Here is a 20,859-nt window from a genome sequence, read left to right on the forward strand (position 1 = left end):
GCACACCTCTCATCACCACCAATTCAGCTGTTTCTACTCTTAGTTTAAATCTCTGGCATTATCGTTTGGGTTATCCTAATCTTTAAACTCTTATGTCTGTTCTACACTATTTCTCTTTATCTTTTTCAAAATCCACTGATTCTCAATATTGCAACTCTTGTTGCTGTAATAAAAGTACTTGGCTTCCTTTCTCTAACAATTCTTTAATCAGCCATAAACCTCTTGAAATTATTTATACTGATGTGTGGACCCCTCCCATATTGAATCCATTGACAAAAAAAGATATTATATTATTTTTGTTGATCACTTTTCTAAATACACTTGGCTTTACCCAATTAAAAATAAGAGTTATGTCACTCCCATCTTCTCCAACTTTAAGTTCATTATAGAAAAATCATTGTAATACCAAAAGTTTCAGTTTGTATTCCAACGGTGGAAGTGAGTTCACAACTCTCAAACATTTTTTAGTCTGGAATTCAACATGTTATTTCACCTCCTTACATACTACAGAGAGTAGTTCAAGTCGAAAGAAAACATTATATCAAGCCTGTTTACCTCATACCTTCTGGTCCTTTGCTTGTTCTACTGCTACCTACCTTATCAATAGACTTCGTACTGCAACTTTTTCTTCCCACTCTCTGTATCAATCTCTGTTTAACTCGGATCTATCTCTTTCCAATCTTAAGACTTTTGATTGCTTATGCTGCCATAAATTAGACCCTCGCTTCACACCATGTGTATTTGGTTTTTCAACTCAATATCATAGTCACCAATGTTTTGATCTGATCTTGTCCAAAATATATCTCTCTCAAGATGTTTTATTTTTGAACAATAAATTTTCCTATCACTCTCGGTTCAAAGCCTTTTTATCAAGTTCCACTCCTCCTTCATGGCATGATTTGCGTATTATTTATTCCTCTCCCTTAGCCCCTAGTCTCAACCCACCTCCTGGCACCTTTGATCCTGTTACCTCTCTTATTTCTCTTTCAAAAACAAAAGATTCAGCATTCAAATTGTCCATACATACAAACTTGCCTACCAACAACGTGTCAAAGGAGGTTATTCTTAGTTCAGATTCTTCTCATTCAGATCACTACTTGGTTAAGTCTCTCTCTTCTTTAAACTCAGCCCAACCCTCTTCTCCGCTATCTACTCAACCCACCATATCTCTTTCTCCTCCAATACCTACTCCCGAATCTTGTTGCCACCCCATTGCCTGAAACAGACCCGCTTGCTCCATCATCATCATGTGTTGATACATGCTCAGCACCCACACCAATACTATTACACCTCCTAACGCAATCGTGTTATCACTCGGTCCTAGAATGATATTTTTAAACAAAAAAAAAAATTCTTGATTATCTTGCTGTTGTCTCCACCCACACTATTCTCGATACTGTTAAACAAGCTCAAAAAGATGCTCATTGGCGTGAGGCTATGTAAGCCGAATTTAATGCTCTTATAAATAATCAGATATGGAATTGGTTCCTAGGCATCCCTTTCAGATTGTAGGATGTAAATGACTGTTCAGAATCAAATTCAAGGTCAACGCGTGATCTAGACAAGTACAAAACCCTACTTGTCGCAAAGGGGTTCACTCAATATTCCAAAACCGATTATCATGCTACTTTCGATCCAGTTAAATCAACTACAGTTCGCCTAGTTCTCTTGCAATCCAACACAACTGGCCTTTACATCAATTTGATGTAAACAATGCTTTCTTGCAAGAAAGCTTAAAGATGAGATGTATATGAGTCAACCAAAGGGTTTTGTTAATCCCTTGGTACATGGCATTAAAACATTTTTTACAACAGTATGGCTTCCATGGGTCACAATCTGATAGCTCCTACTCATTTTTCACAACTCGGGTACTATTCTTTTATCTCTTGGTTTATATTGATGGCGTAATTATCACTGGTAATAGTACAGCTACTCTTTCAAAAATGATTACTTCCCTATCTAGACATTTCTGATCTTAGTCAACTTAATTATTTTCTTGGAGTGGGGTTCATCACAGATTTGAAGACATTATTCTTTCTCAATTCAAATATATTTCTGACATACTCCAGAAATACAATATGCATGACAGTAACGTATCCACTCCATTGAGTAGTTCCACTGCCCTCCAACTCAATGATGGTTCAGCTTTAACTGATGCAAAACAGTATCGAAAGGTCCTTAGCAAGCTCCAATATCTTTCCTTTACTTGCTCATATCTATGCTTTGCTGTCAATAACTCTCTCAGTTCATGCATGCCCCGACAATTACGCACTGGCAAGCAATCAAACGCTTGCTCAGATATCTGAAGCAGACTATGCACTATGGTTTGCTCCTTAGTCGCACTCCATTCACTCTTCTTCATGTTTACACTGATACAGATTGGGCACGTGATCCCAATGATCACATCTCCACTTCTGGTTACATAACCTTTCTTGGACATACTCCCCTTAGCTGGTCTTCAAAGAAGCAATGCACAGTAGCGAGATAATCTACAAAGGCAGAATATCAAGCTATGGCTGGTGCAGTTGCAAAAACAAATTGGTTAACTAACTTGCTTGGAGAATTACACATTCGATTGTCTCATGTGCCTAACATCTATTGTGATAATATTGGGGATGAAACATATTGCCGTTGATTTTCATTTTGTAAGAGACTAACTTCAGCAACATCAACTCAAAGTTCATCACATTCAGTCTGCGGACCAGCTCGCAGACTCTCTCACCAAAGCACAGTCCAAGCAACTCTTCCAGAGACATCTTCCCAAGTTAGGTGTTGTCAATCTAACTCCTAACTTGCGGGGTATAATAGCACAATCAACGGCAATCATACAATGACAGGAAGTCAACTGTAATAAAGGATTATATTCTTTATTTGTAAATATAATTTTTTATTTATAAATATCCTCTCCTTATGTTTTGCTTTGTTGTTAGCTAGTTTGGCATATATATACATGTAAATATCTGTACAAAAACTGATCAAGAAAATAGAATTTTCAAATTCTTATCAAATCTCTTCAAATACTAAAAACATAATAGATCGTGCGAAACCATGATCTCGTGGGGAAGGTGCCAGAAGTGTGCTTTGCAGCTCTTAGCTTCAATGTGCTTGGTTCATATCAGCTGCCGAAACTTCACCACCTCGGGGACATCCAATGAAATTGGAACGATACAGAGAAAATTACTATGGTCTCTGCAAAGATGACACACGAATAGAGAAATGGTTAGATTTATTATAAAATTATGATTGCATCATAGTTTAAACTATGAAAATTGCATTATAGATTACAAACAGCTGAATTAAGGTGATTATAAAAAATCAGAATAAATATTTATAATGCAGAATAAATGATTTGTTTAATCAGTTGAAAAGATTACGCTAGTGTGTGTCGGGTTGAGGGTTGAGCGTTAAGTGGATAGGTGTTTCTAAAACTGCATTTAGGACAGAGTAAGGGGTGTTACCAAGCAGAACAGCCAAAACAGTTGTGTTCAACCTTACCATTGCCTTGCCTTTTGATACGGACAGAAGCTGTTACCTTTAGGACAACTCTCCCATGTTTATGCAATGGCACTGATCAAAAGCCAACCAACCTTAGCCAAGAAAGATCATCCAAGAACAGGTTAACATGAAAGTCTTGGATATATCTCTTTTCACTTGCAGTATCTTAAAATTGTTGCAGCAGTAGTTCTGGGAATCAAAGAGAAAATGGGAGAATCTCTTTTATTGCTGTTATACGAGCTCATCTGTGTAGGTTGGGATTCCTAGTTATGCATCATTATAGGATTGTGAAGAGTCCTACGTCGATGTTGTGTCGAAATTAAACATTAACCCAACATTATTATTATTATTATTAATCTTTAGCACGTCTTTCCAACGTAGATGGACTTGTACTTATCAATTCAAAACCTTTTTTTCTTAAAAAAAAAAGAAAAGAAAAGAAAGAAAAACTGTGTGTCTGAAGCATGTCCTACAACTTGTTCATCAGTAAACATTTGTAATGAAATAGCGGCGTTAGTGGGAGATCACATGGGAAACCCATGTGGTTGGATCTGTAAAAAAGCCAAATTTTTATTACAGATGATCCTTTTGACTTTGGAAAGTGCTGCTTGTCGGGAAGCAATGGATCTTGATCTTATGAGAGATTTATGATTGAAGGAGAGATTCTCAAATTCTCATTAAAAAAAAGGCCTTTGCATGGGCATCTGTATCTCTGGATTCTTTCTTTTTTCTCCTTTCTTCAGAGGTCAGGCAATCAACAACCACACGGCTTGGCTGCTTTCTCTATGTAAACCTCTTATGCAAGTAAATTTTTCATCTTTTTGTTGTGGTTTTATAGGAACTTTAATGAAATTATCTTTTTTAAAAAAAGAAGAAAACTTTTTTACATTTTCTTTTTGCATTTAGAATATTGTGATTTACCTTTTTGTTGAAAGTTACTGCAGAAAATCAGAGGGTGTTTTTTTAAAAAAATTTGATTTTATTTGATTCGTTTTTGCTTGTATGAATTTTGTCTGGTTTAAAAAAGCTGAATGCTCCTTAATTTTGGGTGTACTTTGCATTTTGATTGATGGCATGGAAATAGATTCCAGTTTTCCTTTCCTCTTTGGAATAAAAATTAGAGATTATTTTGCCAAAATTATCTATGGATTTATGGATTGATAATATTAAGGGTATTAATTAATTTTTCAAATGGTAAAATCATTATTCAGTCACTCAAATTTAATAAAATTTATTAGATAATCTCTTATTTGAAAAATATATTAAATATTAAAAAACATTTTACCCTTTCTAATTAAAAAGGGATAGAGTTTCCAGCAATAATGGATTGGCTGGTGGGTTCTGAATGCTTGTCCAGACAATAACACTCATGTTATGACTTACGATAATGGATTCAGTTATGTATATTTTTTTAATGCTTGATGCATGGAAAAATATATTTTTAATTAAAATAAAATTAAAACATTTTTAATATATAAATGCAGATCCACTTTCTTCGATCACCTGACATCAGCCTCAATGAATAATATATTGGCAAGATATGGTTGTGCCCGCCCTCGTAGACACCGCCGAGATGGTAGAAAACATGGGCAATAGTTGCATCTCTGAACAATCGCCATTGACTGATCAAATTATTACATGGGAGGTCTTCAGTGTTAAGAGACGACCCATCAGCACTGCATATTTTAAAAACTATTATTTGCAAGCTACAGCTTTTCTTTCTGCTCCATGTGGAGAACTTGCAGTATTATCATGCTAGTTTTATTTTGGAGAAAAATATAAAAAACTTACTACGTGATTGCTATTATTTTGTTATGTTTATAACAAAAAAATATTGTCCAGTCGTTTTCATGGCTGTCCTCTGCTTTATTGGTTTGCCTTTCTTCGTGTCTCTTTTGGCTGTTACTATTAGGCTAGCCTGTAATGGGCGTAGCTTGAAAGCTTTCCTGTACTTTCACCATCATCTTCCTTCTTTTCTATGGCTGGTTTCTAAATAAGTAAAATTTATTATTTATTATTTAATTTAGAATTAAAATTTTAGAAATTAGCTTGAGTGCGTGACAGACACTTAATCAGGTGAATGTTTGATTAATAAAAGTTAAATTAAACTCCAAGCAAAAAACACATATACCCTTAAATTAATAATATATTATTCATGGGAAACATTGCTTAGAACACACTTCAAAATCCATGCTAGCTACGTAGATTTTTTTATTTCATCTGCCAAATTTACGATATCCTTTGTTTAACATGAACAAATTATGATAATTTTACTCGCAGGTTGTCGTCGGAGACCTGTCTTAATTAAGGATAGCAGCAGAAACTGCAGGTTTCTTTTGGTGTTGTAGAAAATTAGAAATACTCAAAAACCTTCCTCACATTCATTAAGGATCAGAAAAGGAATATTCCACGCTCTTAAAGTATATACTTTTTGATCTAAGAAGAGAGATTAAAGAAATGAAAATTCAAATGTGGATATTCGTTTATTTTAGAGAAATTTATTTTTTATTCGTTCAAGGAGAATTAATAATTAATATTCAATTTACGTAATTTATGAAAACTCAAACAATATTTATTATTTTTAAAAAAATTATTTATAATCATTATCGATTTTTAGAGGAAGAGGAGGAGGGTGGTGCACGTGGTTCGTCATTTATTGCTCCATCCATCTGTCCAGGAATTGGAGAAAGGTACTGTCCGGTGAGTACTGAACAGTGCGTGAACAAGATTGATGAATTTTTTTTTCGGCTTTTTAATTACTAAAAAAAGTTTTATTTTGTTTTCAATTTCTTCTCAAAAATCAATTTTACCTTTTGCTCTCCCGATGTTCAACGTCTACCCTTTTTGTCTTATGTGTAGCGTGGACTTTGCTGGACAAAAAATCAGAAAAGTAATGACAATAATTAATTAAACAAATATAAAAATAAATAGTTTGTCCTTTCGCATTTGTTTGACTGGTACATAGAGATCGATGAACAATATATATTTATTTGCAGATTAAATAAAAAATTAAATTAAAATGATTTTTTTTTTTAATTATGATCAAATTTTTCTCACCCCACTTCTATAATCTCCAAGATTAATAAAATAAAATAATACCTTCTGAATTTATTACAGGGATAAATCTGGAAAGTGATAGATGCTTCATGCATGATTTTTTAATAATTTAATTAATATTTTTTAATATTTCTTTTACTAAATTATATATTGGTGCATGCATGATCTCTTTCCATGCATGACATCAAAATTATTAATTATTTTTACACCACGAGATCCCTCAAATTTAAAAATATTGTGGGATTATATATTTTTTAAATATCTAAATAAAATAAAAATAATTACTATTCAATTTAAATTAAGAAAATTAATTAAAAATTAAATTAATTTAAAATTTCAATTTAATTATTTATTTATTTTAATTTGATTTAATTTTTAATTTTAAAAATTTTAATTATTTTGATTGGATTTGATTTTAATTAAAAAAAATAAAAAATATTAAACTAAATTAATTAGTAATAATAATATATTATTAAAAGATTAGATCAAAATATTTTAATTAAATTTTAAAATAATAAAAATAAAATATAAAAAATAAAAAATTATTAAAAATTAAATTAAACTAAATCAATTTGATTCCATCTAAAATTAATTCAATTTAATTTTTATAAATATTAAAATTTTAATTTTTAATTTATTTAATTTATTTAATTAAGCACAGCGTTTTGATTACAAATGGATTCAACTTCTAGTCTTAATACTAATTAAGTTGAAAAGTCTACAGTAGTAGTATTTGATTTAAATGAAAAAAATTATTAAATTAAATTAATTTAAAATTTTAATTTTATTATTTAGTTTTTATTTTAAAAAAAATAATTAATTTAATAAAAAAATTAATAAAATCAAATCAATTGTATTAGTGAATAATATTATATTATTTTTAATAATATAAAAATATTAAATTATAATTAAAATTAAATTATTTTAATTAAATTTTAAAATATTAAATCAAATTCAACTAAATCAAATTAAATTAATTCAATTTAAATTAAAATCAATTCAATTCAATTTTTTTAAATAATCAATTTTAATTTATTTAATTCAATTCATTTTTAAATTGAATCATTTAAATGTTAATTCTTATTCTACAACTTTAACATTATACCGTCCAATATATTTTGATTAAGGTTTATATTAAAAAAAATTATACTGAAATTTATTAAAATTATCAAATTATGAAAGTTTGAAGGGAAATTAGACATTTTTTAAGTTAAAGTTGTGTAAAAATGAAAAAAAAAAAAAATTAAAGGATAACTTTATAGATCAACCATTTTTAATTTTTAATGTCTATTATACATAAATTTAAGATTTTATAATTAAAAAAAATTAATTAATATTATTAAACTGCATGTGATAATGTTGGGCCAGCAGCCATGCAAAGTCCTCGTCACGTCCTATTCATCACGAATAATCAATCCACAAAATTCAGACTATTTCAGAAGGCCAAGACTCAATTCAGTTAGTGATTAAATCTTCCACAAAATCCTTTTTATTTTTTTTTTGGTGAGGTACGTACCATGTGGCTTCAATTCAACCATACATAATTTTTTTTGTCTATGTGAATTTATATAACTCAACTTGTCATTTGTAGTTTTTAATTTCCCTTTCAAAATAAACCTACCCTCTTAATTTAATTAAATATATCTTTTGGTAATTAAAAATATTAATGATTTTAAAATAGTTAAATAAAAATACACTAATTTAAAATTTTATTCACTTTTTAATTTTAAAAATAAAAAAAAAACAAACAAAATAATTTCCGAGCTGTGGATCTCATTTATTTGACTCATAAATTCCATTATATAATTTTTTTTGACACATGATGGATGGATGGAGCCAATAGGAGGGGGACACCCAATAAAAAAACTCCAACAAATCTTGGGCCACTTTTCTTTTTTTTTTTTTTTTTAAAAAAAAAAAAATTTATGTTATCTACAATACGGTTGTGTGGAGACCTTTAACTCACGTGCCTTTGGCCTCTAATCGTTTAATCTTCATTGTCAACACATGCTTCCACACTATTTCAGTCTGGAATATATATTTATATTTTTAAAATTTATAAAAAAAATTATATTAGATCAGAAATTATTTAAAATATTCTATCAATGATGGGTATGGGTGAAAGAAATTAGTTGGCAAAATATTATTAATGTGATTGCGTCAAGTTGAATATATATTTTTCATGTTTATTTAATTTTAATTCAGTCATTTTCGTTTCTAATTTTCTATTCTTAATCTCTAATTGTTAATTAAATTAATTGATTGTTGTCTTAATCTCTAATTATTAATAAAATTAAAATTAATAACTGTGATTTCTGGAAAGCTCGTATCTTGTTTGATAGTCACAATTTTTAAAAAGAAAACAAAACCGAGTAGCAACTAGACACGTGATAATGATTTATTATTAATTTTCTTATTTTATAAATTTAATTATATTTTGAATTAAGTTGAAATTGTTACATATGGAAGCGTGCCGTGTATTGCAGCTACCGAGTTGGCAATTAAAAACACGTGAAACGTGGCGTTTTTATGAAATAATAATAAAAGAATATGAAGACAATAATAGATCTGATTTGGAGAACAGGTGTCGTTATTTGTTTCTGTAGATGACAGAGCCACGCGGGCTGCGTGCATGGGATTTAAAATTCATTTCCCTTTTTTTTCTCTGGGTAGTTTTTCTTTTTAATAATTAAGAAAAATATAGAAAAAAATATAATTCAGCTTTAATATATATAATATGATTAATTAAAAAATATATAAAAAATATTTTATAATTTCATTTATTTTTATTTTAAAATTTATAATATTTATGTTAAATTAATATTTTATAATATAAATTTTATATTAACATTTTTAATAAAATCTAAAATTTTTATTATTTATTAATAATATAATATTAATGAGTTTTTTTAACTTTATCCTAATAATTATTATTAGGTTCAGATTTTGGCAGTTGGGCCCTGACTTAGGTCTGCTTTCGGATGCCCGATTTTCCTCATCAATAATTATTTATTAAATAATTTAAAAAGCGTACCTTTTGTATTATTAGAGAAATTTGCAGTTTAATTGACCACTCCACCCCAAAATTCCATTCAAAACTGGCATCCCCTGCCCCTTGGCTGTCGCTAACTTTATCACAAGTGGGAAAAGTAATAGGAAAAAATGAAAAATATAAAAAATATCAATAATTATATTTATTTTTACTTTCACATATATAATTTAATTTATATTAAAATAATATTTAAAATATTATATAATTAATAAATAATAATAATTTTTTAATATTATTAAAAAAATATTAATATAATAAATAAAATATAATTATTAATTAAAAGATATAAAAAATATTATATAATTTTATTTATTTTTTATTTTAAAATTTATAGTTAAATTTATATTAAATTAATCTTTTGTGATATAATTTTAAAATTAATATTTCTGATTATATTTAAAAATTATTATTATTTATTTTAATATAAATTGAATTATAAATTTAGTGAAAATCGTTAAATTTATATAATATTTTTTTAAAATTTTTTTTAAAAAAATATATATATATAAATTAAAAAAGAAATTAAAGCAATATAATGTAAATTAAAAAAAATTTATACGTACTCGATACATCTACATTTGATTATTAAAATTTAAAATATAATTAAATATGAGATTATCATAATTTTGATTTATTTTTCATTTATTTGTTACAAATGCATGTAAAACTTTAATTTTTTTAACTAAACAAGAGTTTTTTTTTCTAATTATTTCTTCACTTTCTTAGTTCCGTCAACCTAACAAGGGTGAGATATTTTTCAAACTAAGTTTATCATTATCATATTTTTGGTAAAAATAGTTAATTCGAAGAAAAATTATAAAAAAAAAAAAAAAAAACACAAAATGCTTATTTATAAGTGTGATTGCTTTAGGTGAGGCTATCAGGGTTCAGATTACAGACTCCAGGGAGGAAGAAGAAGAAGGGCGAGAAGAGGAGCCGAGGAGAAGGAAGAAGAAGAAGAAGAAGAAGAAGGAGGGGCATAGAAACTCTGTGAAGATGATGCTCTCTCACTCTCAACCTCTGCTTCAGAGCTTCAGGTCTGGGCATGAGGCAGTCACCTCTGAGCTCGAAGACATATTAAACGATACTCGCACATCAACCTTTAAGAGGCTCAGATCAGCCACCTGGGTTGAGCTTAAATTGCTCTTCCAACTTGCAGCTCCTGCTGTGATTGTTTACTTGTTGAATAATGTGGTTTCCATGTCAACCCAGATCTTCTGTGGTCATCTTGGAACTCTTCAGCTTGCGGCTGTTTCCCTTGGAAACACTGGTATCCAAGTTTTTGCCTATGGCCTTATGGTACGTGAATCCCTTCAACCATTAAGATCTCAATCTCAAAAGTTATACTTCACAAAAATAAGGGATTTTTCTTTTGGTAACTTTTGCATTCTCATGATTTGCTCTCCTTTGTAATGATAATCTCATGTTTTTAATGATAATCTCATGTTTGGGTGATTATTTATAACACATTTAATGATCATTCTCCAGTTAAGAGTCTTTATTTAAGAATGATTTTCCAAGACTCAAACGCCTGATCCCTTAAACTTGAAGGGAGATCAGCATATGCTCGTCTAAATTCCTAGACCATTATGCCTTCTGACAAATTATTATTCTAAGTTTCAGGGTGCTTTGATACGGTTAAAAATCTCTCTTCTGGGTTTTATTTTATACAAAATCAAGCTTGAATCTATGGTTGTTTAAAACTAGTAATTAACCTGAAATATTTGCAGCTCGGCATGGGAAGTGCAGTGGAGACCCTTTGTGGGCAAGCATTTGGGGCGCACAAATACGAGATGCTAGGCGTATATCTCCAAAGATCGACAATTCTCCTCATGGCAGCTGGGATCCCTCTCACGCTGATCTATATTTTTTCCAAACCCATCTTGGTCTTACTTGGTGAACCAACAGACATAGCAACTGCAGCTGCAGTTTTTGTCTATGGACTCATCCCTCAAATCTTCGCTTATGCAGCTAACTTTCCTATACAAAAGTTTCTGCAATCACAAAGCATAATCGCTCCCAGTGCATACATATCACTTGTAGCACTTGCGGTGCACATCTTATTTACCTGGCTAGCAGTTTTCAAATGGAACTGGGGCTTGTTAGGTGCAGCCTTGATCCTGAGTTTATCTTGGTGGTTAATCGTAATTGCTCAGTTTCTGTATATTGTGATGAGCAGGAAGTGTAGAAAAACATGGGCTGGTTTTAGTGTGCAGGCATTTTTTGGTCTCTGGAGTTTCTTTAAATTATCAGCAGCATCAGCTGTGATGCTGTGCTTGGAAACCTGGTATTTTCAAGTGCTGGTTTTGATTGCTGGGTTGCTCGAAAATGCAGAGATTGCATTGGATTCTCTCTCAGTTTGGTAAATAATTAACTTCTGAATAATTTAATTTTCTCGCAATTAGATTTCCAAGAAAGTTCACTAGTGAAACCTATCCTAGCTAAACAAATATAAAAAAACAACTGTTAATTCAATTCTTTATTTTATGCAGCATGACGATTTCCGGATGGGTATACATGATTTCTGTTGGTTTCAATGCAGCTGCCAGGTCTGTTTATTTATTCTTAGATCAATTTTTATATAAAGACGACTTTGATATTAATGAGCTAAAATTCGATAATGGGTATAAGAAGATTCTAACTGTGTAAATGAAATTAAAAAACCAGCGTGAGAGTGAGCAACGAGCTAGGAGCAGGACATCCAAAATCAGCAGCATTTTCTGTGATAATTGTGAATCTATGCTCTTTCATTATCGCTGTAGTCGCAGCCATCGTCGTGATGATATTGCGAGACTATCTCAGCTACGCTTTCACTGATGGTGAAACTGTTTCCAAAGCAGTCTCCGATCTCACCCCCTTCTTGGCTGTCACCCTCATTCTAAATGGCGTGCAGCCTGTTTTGTCCGGTAAGATAATCTCCCCAACCTCCCCCCTGTTCCCTGTTATTATTACGATTCCTTCATAGCAGTACTTTTTTCTAAATAAAAAAAATATATATTCATAAAATTTTAAAATAATTAAAAAATAATAATTTTTTTTCTTTTGAAATAAAGACCTTCATTAACATCAAAAAAAAAGAAAAGAAAAGAAAAATCATGTGACAATACATCAAGCAGATAAGAGATGAAGGGTACGAATTCCACTCACCCGATTCTGACACCACGAAAAAACAAGTTTTTGCTTAAATTTAATTTAATAAAATTTATTAATTTATCTTTTAGCTTATTGCATTAAATATTTAATTACACTAAATCTTCTGTAATTATATTTAATAAAAAATTACTTATTATAAATTAAAATGAGATATTTTAAATTATATTATATTATAATAAAATAATAATAAAATTTATTGATTAAATTATTAAAAAATGATAAAATTATCAAATATTTATGAAAAAGTCTTAGTTGTATTTTATTTTTTCTTTTGTAGTCTAGTGCCTCTGTTCCGCTTCAAAGTGGGGAAGGGAGGGTTGATAATTAAATACTGTCACTTTCTGCGCTTCCATGAAAGGGAGAGCCAGTTGTTTTTTTGTTTTTTTTTTTCTAACTCTGATGGTCAAAAAGTAGTGAGAAACACAGGTGGACATAGGTTGCCACCTGTCTCACTGGACTCGACATTACGTTCTCGTCCTTTTGTATGAAAATAATAAATATATTAGATTTTGTTTTTTACTTATTTAAGTATTCATTTAGATTTTTTAAGCATTGCAAGATTTGTATTTATGAACTAAAATTTCAAATCTTAAAGGTGTTGCTGTTGGATGTGGATGGCAAGCATTTGTTGCATACGTGAACGTTGGATGTTATTACCTTATTGGTGTTCCACTAGGGATTCTTCTTGGATTTAAATTCAACCTTGGTGCCCAGGTAGAGACAGTACACCTAACATTTAATTTTTTTTTTAAAAAATATTTATATTACGTTAAAAATCTTTATTAATTTTTTTAATTTTCTTCATATACAGGGAATATGGTCGGGAATGATAGGTGGAACATTTTTACAAACCATAATATTATTATGGGTCACATATCGAACAGACTGGAATAAAGAGGTACTCTTTCTATGTATATGCATGCAGCTCCCGACATGTTTGGTTACAAGGCTCCATCCTTTTCTTATACAACGCATTAATGGCCAACCACCGAGCATTGCTTTCTTTTTCGTGGCCCATATTCTTTTGGCTTATTAGCTTTACGTAAAGGAAATCAAAGTTTATGAACGGATGAATTTATGGTTTTGGGTTTACAAATTTTCAGGTGGAGAATGCAAAGGATAGACTGGATATATGGGAAGAGAAGAAAGAGCCTCTGTTGGAAGACAAAAGAGAGCCTCTGTTGGATGACAGAAGAGATGAATCTGAGAATTGAGTTTTGATATTATTAATCCAATGGGTCATCTTTGTTAAGAGATTTTTTGGTTTGAACTCGTAAGGTGAGATGATGGAGTATTTACTAGAAGAAGCAAGAGAGTTGCTTTGTTATATAGCTTGTCAAATTAACCAAAAAAATAAAAGGAATTTGTAGTGGATTTGAGTTTTTTTTTTTCCTTATATTTGGTATTCTTACTATGAAATGTAATTTTATTTGTGATTAATAGTGAAGTATTTTTCTTTTTTATTATTAAAAATTAATAAAATATCTAATAAATTAAGAAATAGAAAAAAATTCTGACTAGTGAGTGTAGATATGGTTGCTATTATAATTAGGCAGACTGCGTGGCGATGAGTCAAATCCATAGATACTTATTTAGATATTTTGTCAGGTTGTATATAATATTGATAACCTATTCCTCCCTATGTGTTTTATGCCTCCAATTAACGATGATTGATTGAAAAATCAATTTTCTTTTTAAAAAATATTAAATCAGAAAAAGTCAAATTAAAATTCTAAACTTTCTGCTTAATTAATTGAATGGAATATGAAATTGCTTTTAGTCAGTATTAAAATAATGCCTACATTTGAAAATTCTTTATGATAATTTTTTTTATTTAAAATATTTATATATAAATTTCTATATTTAATTCAGTGATAAATATATTTTAATAAATTTTATTTTATTTTTAATTTTTAATTTTCATTTAAAATAATATATATTTAATTAATTACAAATTTTCATATAAATAGTCTATTTAATGATTATAAAAGTCACTTCAAGTTTATATTAAATTCACCATTACCATTATTCTATTACTCCAAATTATTTTGACTATTGAATTTGCATTAATTATTAAAAAATATTTTAGTCTTTATTTTTTTTAAAAGAAATATGATGTTGAAGAAATTGTATAATTGATACAAATTTCCAATCAAATGATTTTTCATTGAACTATAAAAGCTCAAACCCATATATTTTCAATCAAATAAAAACTCTTAATTTTTAAAAAAATTAATAAAAATAATTTTAATTTTTAAAAATTTTAAATTTCTAATATAATTTGTTATGCAATTATATGAAAAGATATTCCTTAGTTGCAGGATCATGTTGGTTGGAATTTCCATACTTGAAGTCCAAATCAATTAATGGGAAGTGGGAACTCATTCCAAGGTAATTATTAATTAATAAACAATAATATCTTATTTATAAAATAATATAAATCCGTCATCACACATCCACGTTTGGTGGCCAAATTCAGGATTCAATAATCAAATTCATAATTTAATTTTTTAGGATCACTCCACCGTCCTTAATCAATCTATGCATTAATAATTAATTTCTTAAAAAAAACAAAACAAAAACAAATAATTAAATTTGGATCTTAGTTATACCTCACTTTCAAGGTTAATTATTAATATAGTGTGGAGGATTGTTGAACCTCATAATAGATTTTTTATAAATATTTAAATATTTTTATTAATTTTTAGAATAAATTAAAATTAAAATTAAAATTAAAATTAAATTTAAATTTAATTTAATACTAAATTTCTCGATCGTTAGTTGAATTTTTATAAATATTTTAAATTTTAATGGAGTCAGTGAGCGTAGAAATTTATTGATTTAGACTATTAGTTTTTAAAACGAGTTATATTTAGTTTAAATTTAATTAAAATAAAATAATTGATTAATTTAGTCAAATTTTAAAATAATTTATAAATGATAGTTAGAATGAGTGACAGGAGCGGTTGTCGAAGCCGGTCAAAAATAACCTTCTTGGTTACCTACAATTTACAACTGTAGACAGTGGTGAAGGATCGTATCCACAGAGAATCGATTACCTATTTATTTATCTCAATCAAGACCAATAGAACTAATTGAAAGCACAAGTGAAGGCAAGTAATCAAAGAGAAATAGAAACAAATGCAAGGAAAGTAAAAAAGGGGGATGTTGAGAGTGATTTGATTAACAACTAATGAAAGCAATTAAAACAGCAAGTAATTTAAAATAAGAGAGAAATCAATAAGAGAAAGGTCTAGTTGAAGATATGGATTCACTTTGGTTGTTTGGGTTGATCATTGAAACATGGTAATCTTGATTAACTCAATAGGTTGGTTATGGGGGTGGAAGACGCTTCTCACCACCATGTCTTTCCTTATGAACAAATTGATTAGGAAACGTCCTCTAACCAATTACTAATCAACAAATTGCCAAGGAACGTCCTTGGGCCTTAGGCATCAAAACAATTGCCAATTGCATGAAGAACAAGAAAGATCCAAACCCTAACTACTCAAACGCATGAGATGTTGCTAGATCATGCAATTTCTTGGTTTTTACACCAAGTGTTCTTAGATCAGAATATTTCCAGCAATTACGGACTACAAATATCCTAATCAACAATCAATTAACTTTGCAATCAAGAATCAAGTGGCCAATTTGATCAAAACAACAAAGCAATCTTGAAATTAAGCACAATTGCATGAATATTGAATAAATCAAAATCAAACACTTTATGTTCAGATCTCACAACCTTTTAAACAACCTTAGTTTCAACCAATCCTCAACTAGAATAAAAGGTTTCAGCCACTCATGGCTGAACCAAAACAGAAAATAAAAGAAAAGAAGAAAGAAGATGAAGAACTAAGGTGGAGAAGGGGCTGCCCTTGCTTGGCCGAATTTGGAGAGTTGAATTGTGTCTCTTCTTGTGTTCTTGAAGCCTTTAAATAGGTGTTGAGAGGCTGCCTATTTCCTTTTTAGTGTCCATGAGTCTTTTGGAGACTTCCCAAAGTGCCCTTGGTTGAACATGTGCCTTCTTTGTGCATGTGTTAAGGCAAAAACGTGGAGCATGTCTTGAATTGCAAGTGGGGGGCTCTTTGGTCTTTTAATTGCTGTCCAAGATCCTCAAGATACTGCCCAAGGTGTGTCCAAGAAGCTGCCCACGTTTTTGGAGTGTGCCCATTCACTAAAGAGGAAGGTGGAGCCTTTTATGGAAACTTGAATGTGCATGGCATGAAGTGGGAAACATGTGATCTTCAAGATTTGGCTTCTTGAATGAGCTGCATCTTGAAATCCAATAATTGAATGTGAATCTTGAAGATTTGGATTTCAAAATACTTCCCTTGTTTGGCTCCTCAATTATGGTAACTTGAGATATGGCTTCTTAAATAAGGAAAAGGCAACTTGCTGATTTGAAATTCGAATTTCAAATTGCTTTGGCTGAATGTTCTTTCCTTCTTTGCCACTTTCCTTATTTAGAACTTTCCATATTTAGCTTGACTTGATTTCAACTTGGCAGACTTGCTCTCTTTTGCTCCAAATAAGGCAGTTTTGGGGGGATTTTCTCCAAAATGTCCTTTTACACTATTTTCTGCAAAATAATATTAAAAACAATAAATTAAGCAGAAATCATGTAAATAATCATAAATAATATCAAGATAAAAAGGACTAAAATATGTTCTATCAATGAGTGTATTCGGTTCAAATTAAAAAAATTGATGAAATTGAATTAATTTAAAATTTTAATTTAATTTTTTATTATTTTAATTTGATTTAATTTTTAATTTTAAAAATTTTAATTATTTCGATTCGATTTGATTTTAATAAAAAAAATTAAAGCGAAGCGATTAATGATAATAATATATTATTTTTAATAATACAAAAAAATTAAATATATTACGATGAAAATATTCTAATTAAATTTTAAAATATTAAAAATAAAATATAAAAAATAAAAAAATTATTAAAAATTTAAATCGATAAGATCGATCTGAATCATATCATATCGATTCAATTTAATTCAACTTTTGATCAAAATCAATTCGATTATATTTTTATAAATATTAATATTTTAATTTTTAATTTATTTAATTCGATTTAATTTTAAATTGAATTAACCGATGACTCACCTATTCACACTTAAAGTGTATTACGAAAACGACATTTTCTAAGAATAAGACTAATGTAAATATGTATATATTTTTTTAAGGAAAACGTGAATGTGATTGGCGTTTTCTAAATTATTAGACTATAATGTATCATAAGCTAAGCTGGGCTACTTATAATAAACTATTTATTTATTAATAGTTTATCCATAGTTTTAAAAACTGTCAATTTAATTAAAGCTTTTATTTTAATTCAGTTGTGGATTAAGAAAACGCCAATTAAATATTATTTTTATAATAATTATGGATTTTTTATGTTAAAAAATGTCAATTTTGATGAATTTTTTTATTTTTTCTTTTCACATTATATTTATAAATTATTTTAAATTTAGTGCATTTTGTAGGGGAAATATGAATGGGTAGGTCTGCATGTGATGATCATGGGTCTTTTTTTTCTACACTTTCATTTAATTTTCAACAATAATATTCATTTTTAGTTTTTTTTTTTCAAAAAAAGACGAGACACGTCATCTCATTTGTTGTAAATAATGAATTATTATTCTGATTGGAGCAGGACCACAACCGTATATATAAAGAAAAATACAATAACAGCTTGTATACGTACATAAATTATGTCTCGAATAATTAATATCATTCTGATAGAACCTGGCCCACATCTAAACAACATGTTATAGCTTTTTTGTGTATAATTTATCTCCAATTTCATAATTAAAAAAACTTATAATAACAATAAAAATTAAGTATAATGATAAAGAAAATGAATATTCATAAATTTAGTTTGGTGGGAATTAGATGTGAATAAATTTAAGAAGTATTAAATTTTATTTTTTTAATTTTTAATTTTTGATTAAAAAATAATAATAAAGACAAGAAAACTCTCTGCTTTAAAAGAAAAAACTGGTTTTTTTTTTTTTTTCAAAGTGAATTTAGTTGTGAAGTTGTGGCTATGAGTAGTGGAAGGAATGGGGAAGGAGATAGATAGATGGATGGATGGGGACAAGAGATGGAGGAATTAGAGAGGAGGTGTGGGCCATGATAGAGACAAATTAATTGAGAGGGGATAGGTTCTGACGTTGCAGTCAATTCCATTAAATAGCTAGCCTAGCAATCGCTAAGCCTTCTCCCTAGTCTCACACTATGTGGGCCCCTTATTTTTATGTTTTTATTGCTCTGCCGATCCCTACATTCATCCATCCACGTCATCTCTCAAGAGACACAATGTCTTATTCATATAAATCAATTATATATACTTTTAATTGATTTTACACAAATTCTGATACAAATATTTAAATGGTTTTAAAAATCATGGTATAGATAAAAATCATATATACTGTATGATTTTTGTATGAGAATAAACAATGAGTTAGAGGCTAGACATCCAAACTCAGCAGCTTTTTTTTTTTTTTTTTTTTCTGTGAACACGCAAGTTAAATTGTATTAAAAATTTAAAATGAAACTGATTACATATTTAAATTAGCCCAAAAATAAAAAAAAATCTATATTATGGTACAAAACACAAATATAGCTCAAATTTATTTAGAGATTATTCTCAAACAATTCACCACTTTGTCATTTTATCGTCTTATTTCAAATACAAAAGTAAAGCCAATGAAATCAATAAAACAAAATGAAAATATAATTTTGAAAGAGGAATAACTAAAAAGATAAGAATAAAAATAAAATAATTAAATAAATACCATCTAATCATAAATAAACTCAACATATTTAGAATTGTCTAATGAAAAGCTAAAGAGAAGAATTGATACTATGACGTTTTAATCTTGAGTAGTCATGGAGTCACAATGAGGAGGCAACTTCGCTCTCCGGTGCTGATTAATCCACGATTTACACCGTACACGACGATAATTGGTCGAATAAAAAATTTAAAATACAATAATAGAACCATGTAATTGGAGACATAATCTCACCCACCCACACCTTGAATACAGTCAAAATCGAATTTCAGTCAAACATCTCATTGAAAATCAACAAAATCAAAATTCTAAACTATACATAAACCACAATAGAAAACCATCGAGATGGAATAAATTACCCTACCATAGCCAGAGTAAGTTCCTCCGCCGATGGGCAGAAGAACCCCGACTCTCGCTTCCTTTGGTTATTTTTCTGGCTTTCTCTCCTCCCTCTTTCTCGCTCTCTCAAATTTGGGCAAACTCAGCAGCATTTGCTCTGGTGGCAGTAACCTTAGTGTCAGGGTCATAGAGTTTCAGGGACCAAAACTGTAATTTTTCAATATTGGAATTCTTAGAAAACAATATTGGGATAAAGTAGTAGAAATTAGTAGTAAGAAAAGAGCCGTGTCAGTTTCTTGTAATTCCTTTTTATTCATTTATTAAGGGGGGGTGTCACCTCAGACATATCGATGTCTCCTCCCACCATAGTTCTACTTATTCTTAAGGCTCTTTAGGGGGGAGTGACTAGTTGGCCACCAGCTGGGGCTGGGCCCAGTTGGCTACCGTAGGCCTACAGAGATCCAAGTTGCGCCTTCACTCCTTGTAGACCGTCCCCCCTGTCTACAAGGGAGGTGAGAATTATTGTAACGATTGCATCGATGATAATGTATAATTACTATTTTGCCCTTATAATAAAATAAGTAGCATGTTCATGAATTCTCATGTTCAGTTCTTATCTTTTGGGCCTACTGTGAGGCTTCTAATGGAATGCTGCCTGTTGGCTTCATAGTTCGCTTATATAACCTTGACTAATCAGGGTATTTGTGTTCACAGGATAATTGGGTGATTCTTAAGGCTGACTTGGCTTGAAGGTGTTCAAGTCAAGTGCCGCACGGTTCCAGGTGATTGCTAAAAATCTGAAACCGTGACAATTGGTATCAGAGCAAGAAAGATCTACGAGCAAGATAAAGGAATGTTGTTGGCTATGATAGCCAAACTGGCGGGAGATTGAGGCCACCCCAATACCTCTTTCATACGAATGACACCCGGTGGGGTGATCGGTAGTGTG

General features: G+C 29.8%; 1 protein-coding gene and 1 non-coding gene across 2 annotated transcripts; both read left to right on the forward strand.

Moving 5' to 3' along the window:
* The first annotated feature begins 3,129 nt into the window (after window positions 1–3,129).
* Window positions 3,130–3,231, forward strand: LOC122722150. Its single transcript, XR_006349074.1, has one exon. It is a non-coding gene; the product is annotated as a U6 spliceosomal RNA (small nuclear RNA).
* A 7,237-nt stretch (window positions 3,232–10,468) lies between these two features.
* Window positions 10,469–14,103, forward strand: LOC110603820 (protein DETOXIFICATION 40). Its single transcript, XM_021741749.2, has 7 exons — window positions 10,469–10,903; window positions 11,335–11,966; window positions 12,097–12,153; window positions 12,272–12,510; window positions 13,353–13,471; window positions 13,569–13,655; window positions 13,861–14,103. The coding sequence occupies exons 1-7, from the start codon at window positions 10,601–10,603 to the stop codon at window positions 13,969–13,971; spliced, it is 1,548 nt and encodes a 515-aa protein (XP_021597441.1). The 5' UTR covers window positions 10,469–10,600; the 3' UTR covers window positions 13,972–14,103.
* The last annotated feature ends 6,756 nt before the right edge of the window (window positions 14,104–20,859 follow it).

This window comes from Manihot esculenta, chromosome 16, assembly GCF_001659605.2.
Source record: "Manihot esculenta cultivar AM560-2 chromosome 16, M.esculenta_v8, whole genome shotgun sequence".
In the NCBI taxonomy this organism is placed as follows: domain Eukaryota; kingdom Viridiplantae; phylum Streptophyta; class Magnoliopsida; order Malpighiales; family Euphorbiaceae; genus Manihot; species Manihot esculenta.

Bases quoted from the DNA above. Each gene is read 5' to 3' on its own strand.
- LOC110603820 (XM_021741749.2), top strand. From the start codon at position 10,601: ATGATGCTCTCTCACTCTCAACCTCTGCTTCAGAGCTTCAGGTCTGGG. The intron at 12,154-12,271 runs GTCTGTTTATTT...TTAAAAAACCAG, and splicing joins GGTTTCAATGCAGCTGCCAG to CGTGAGAGTGAGCAACGAGC. The intron at 13,656-13,860 runs GTACTCTTTCTA...ACAAATTTTCAG, and splicing joins GAACAGACTGGAATAAAGAG to GTGGAGAATGCAAAGGATAG.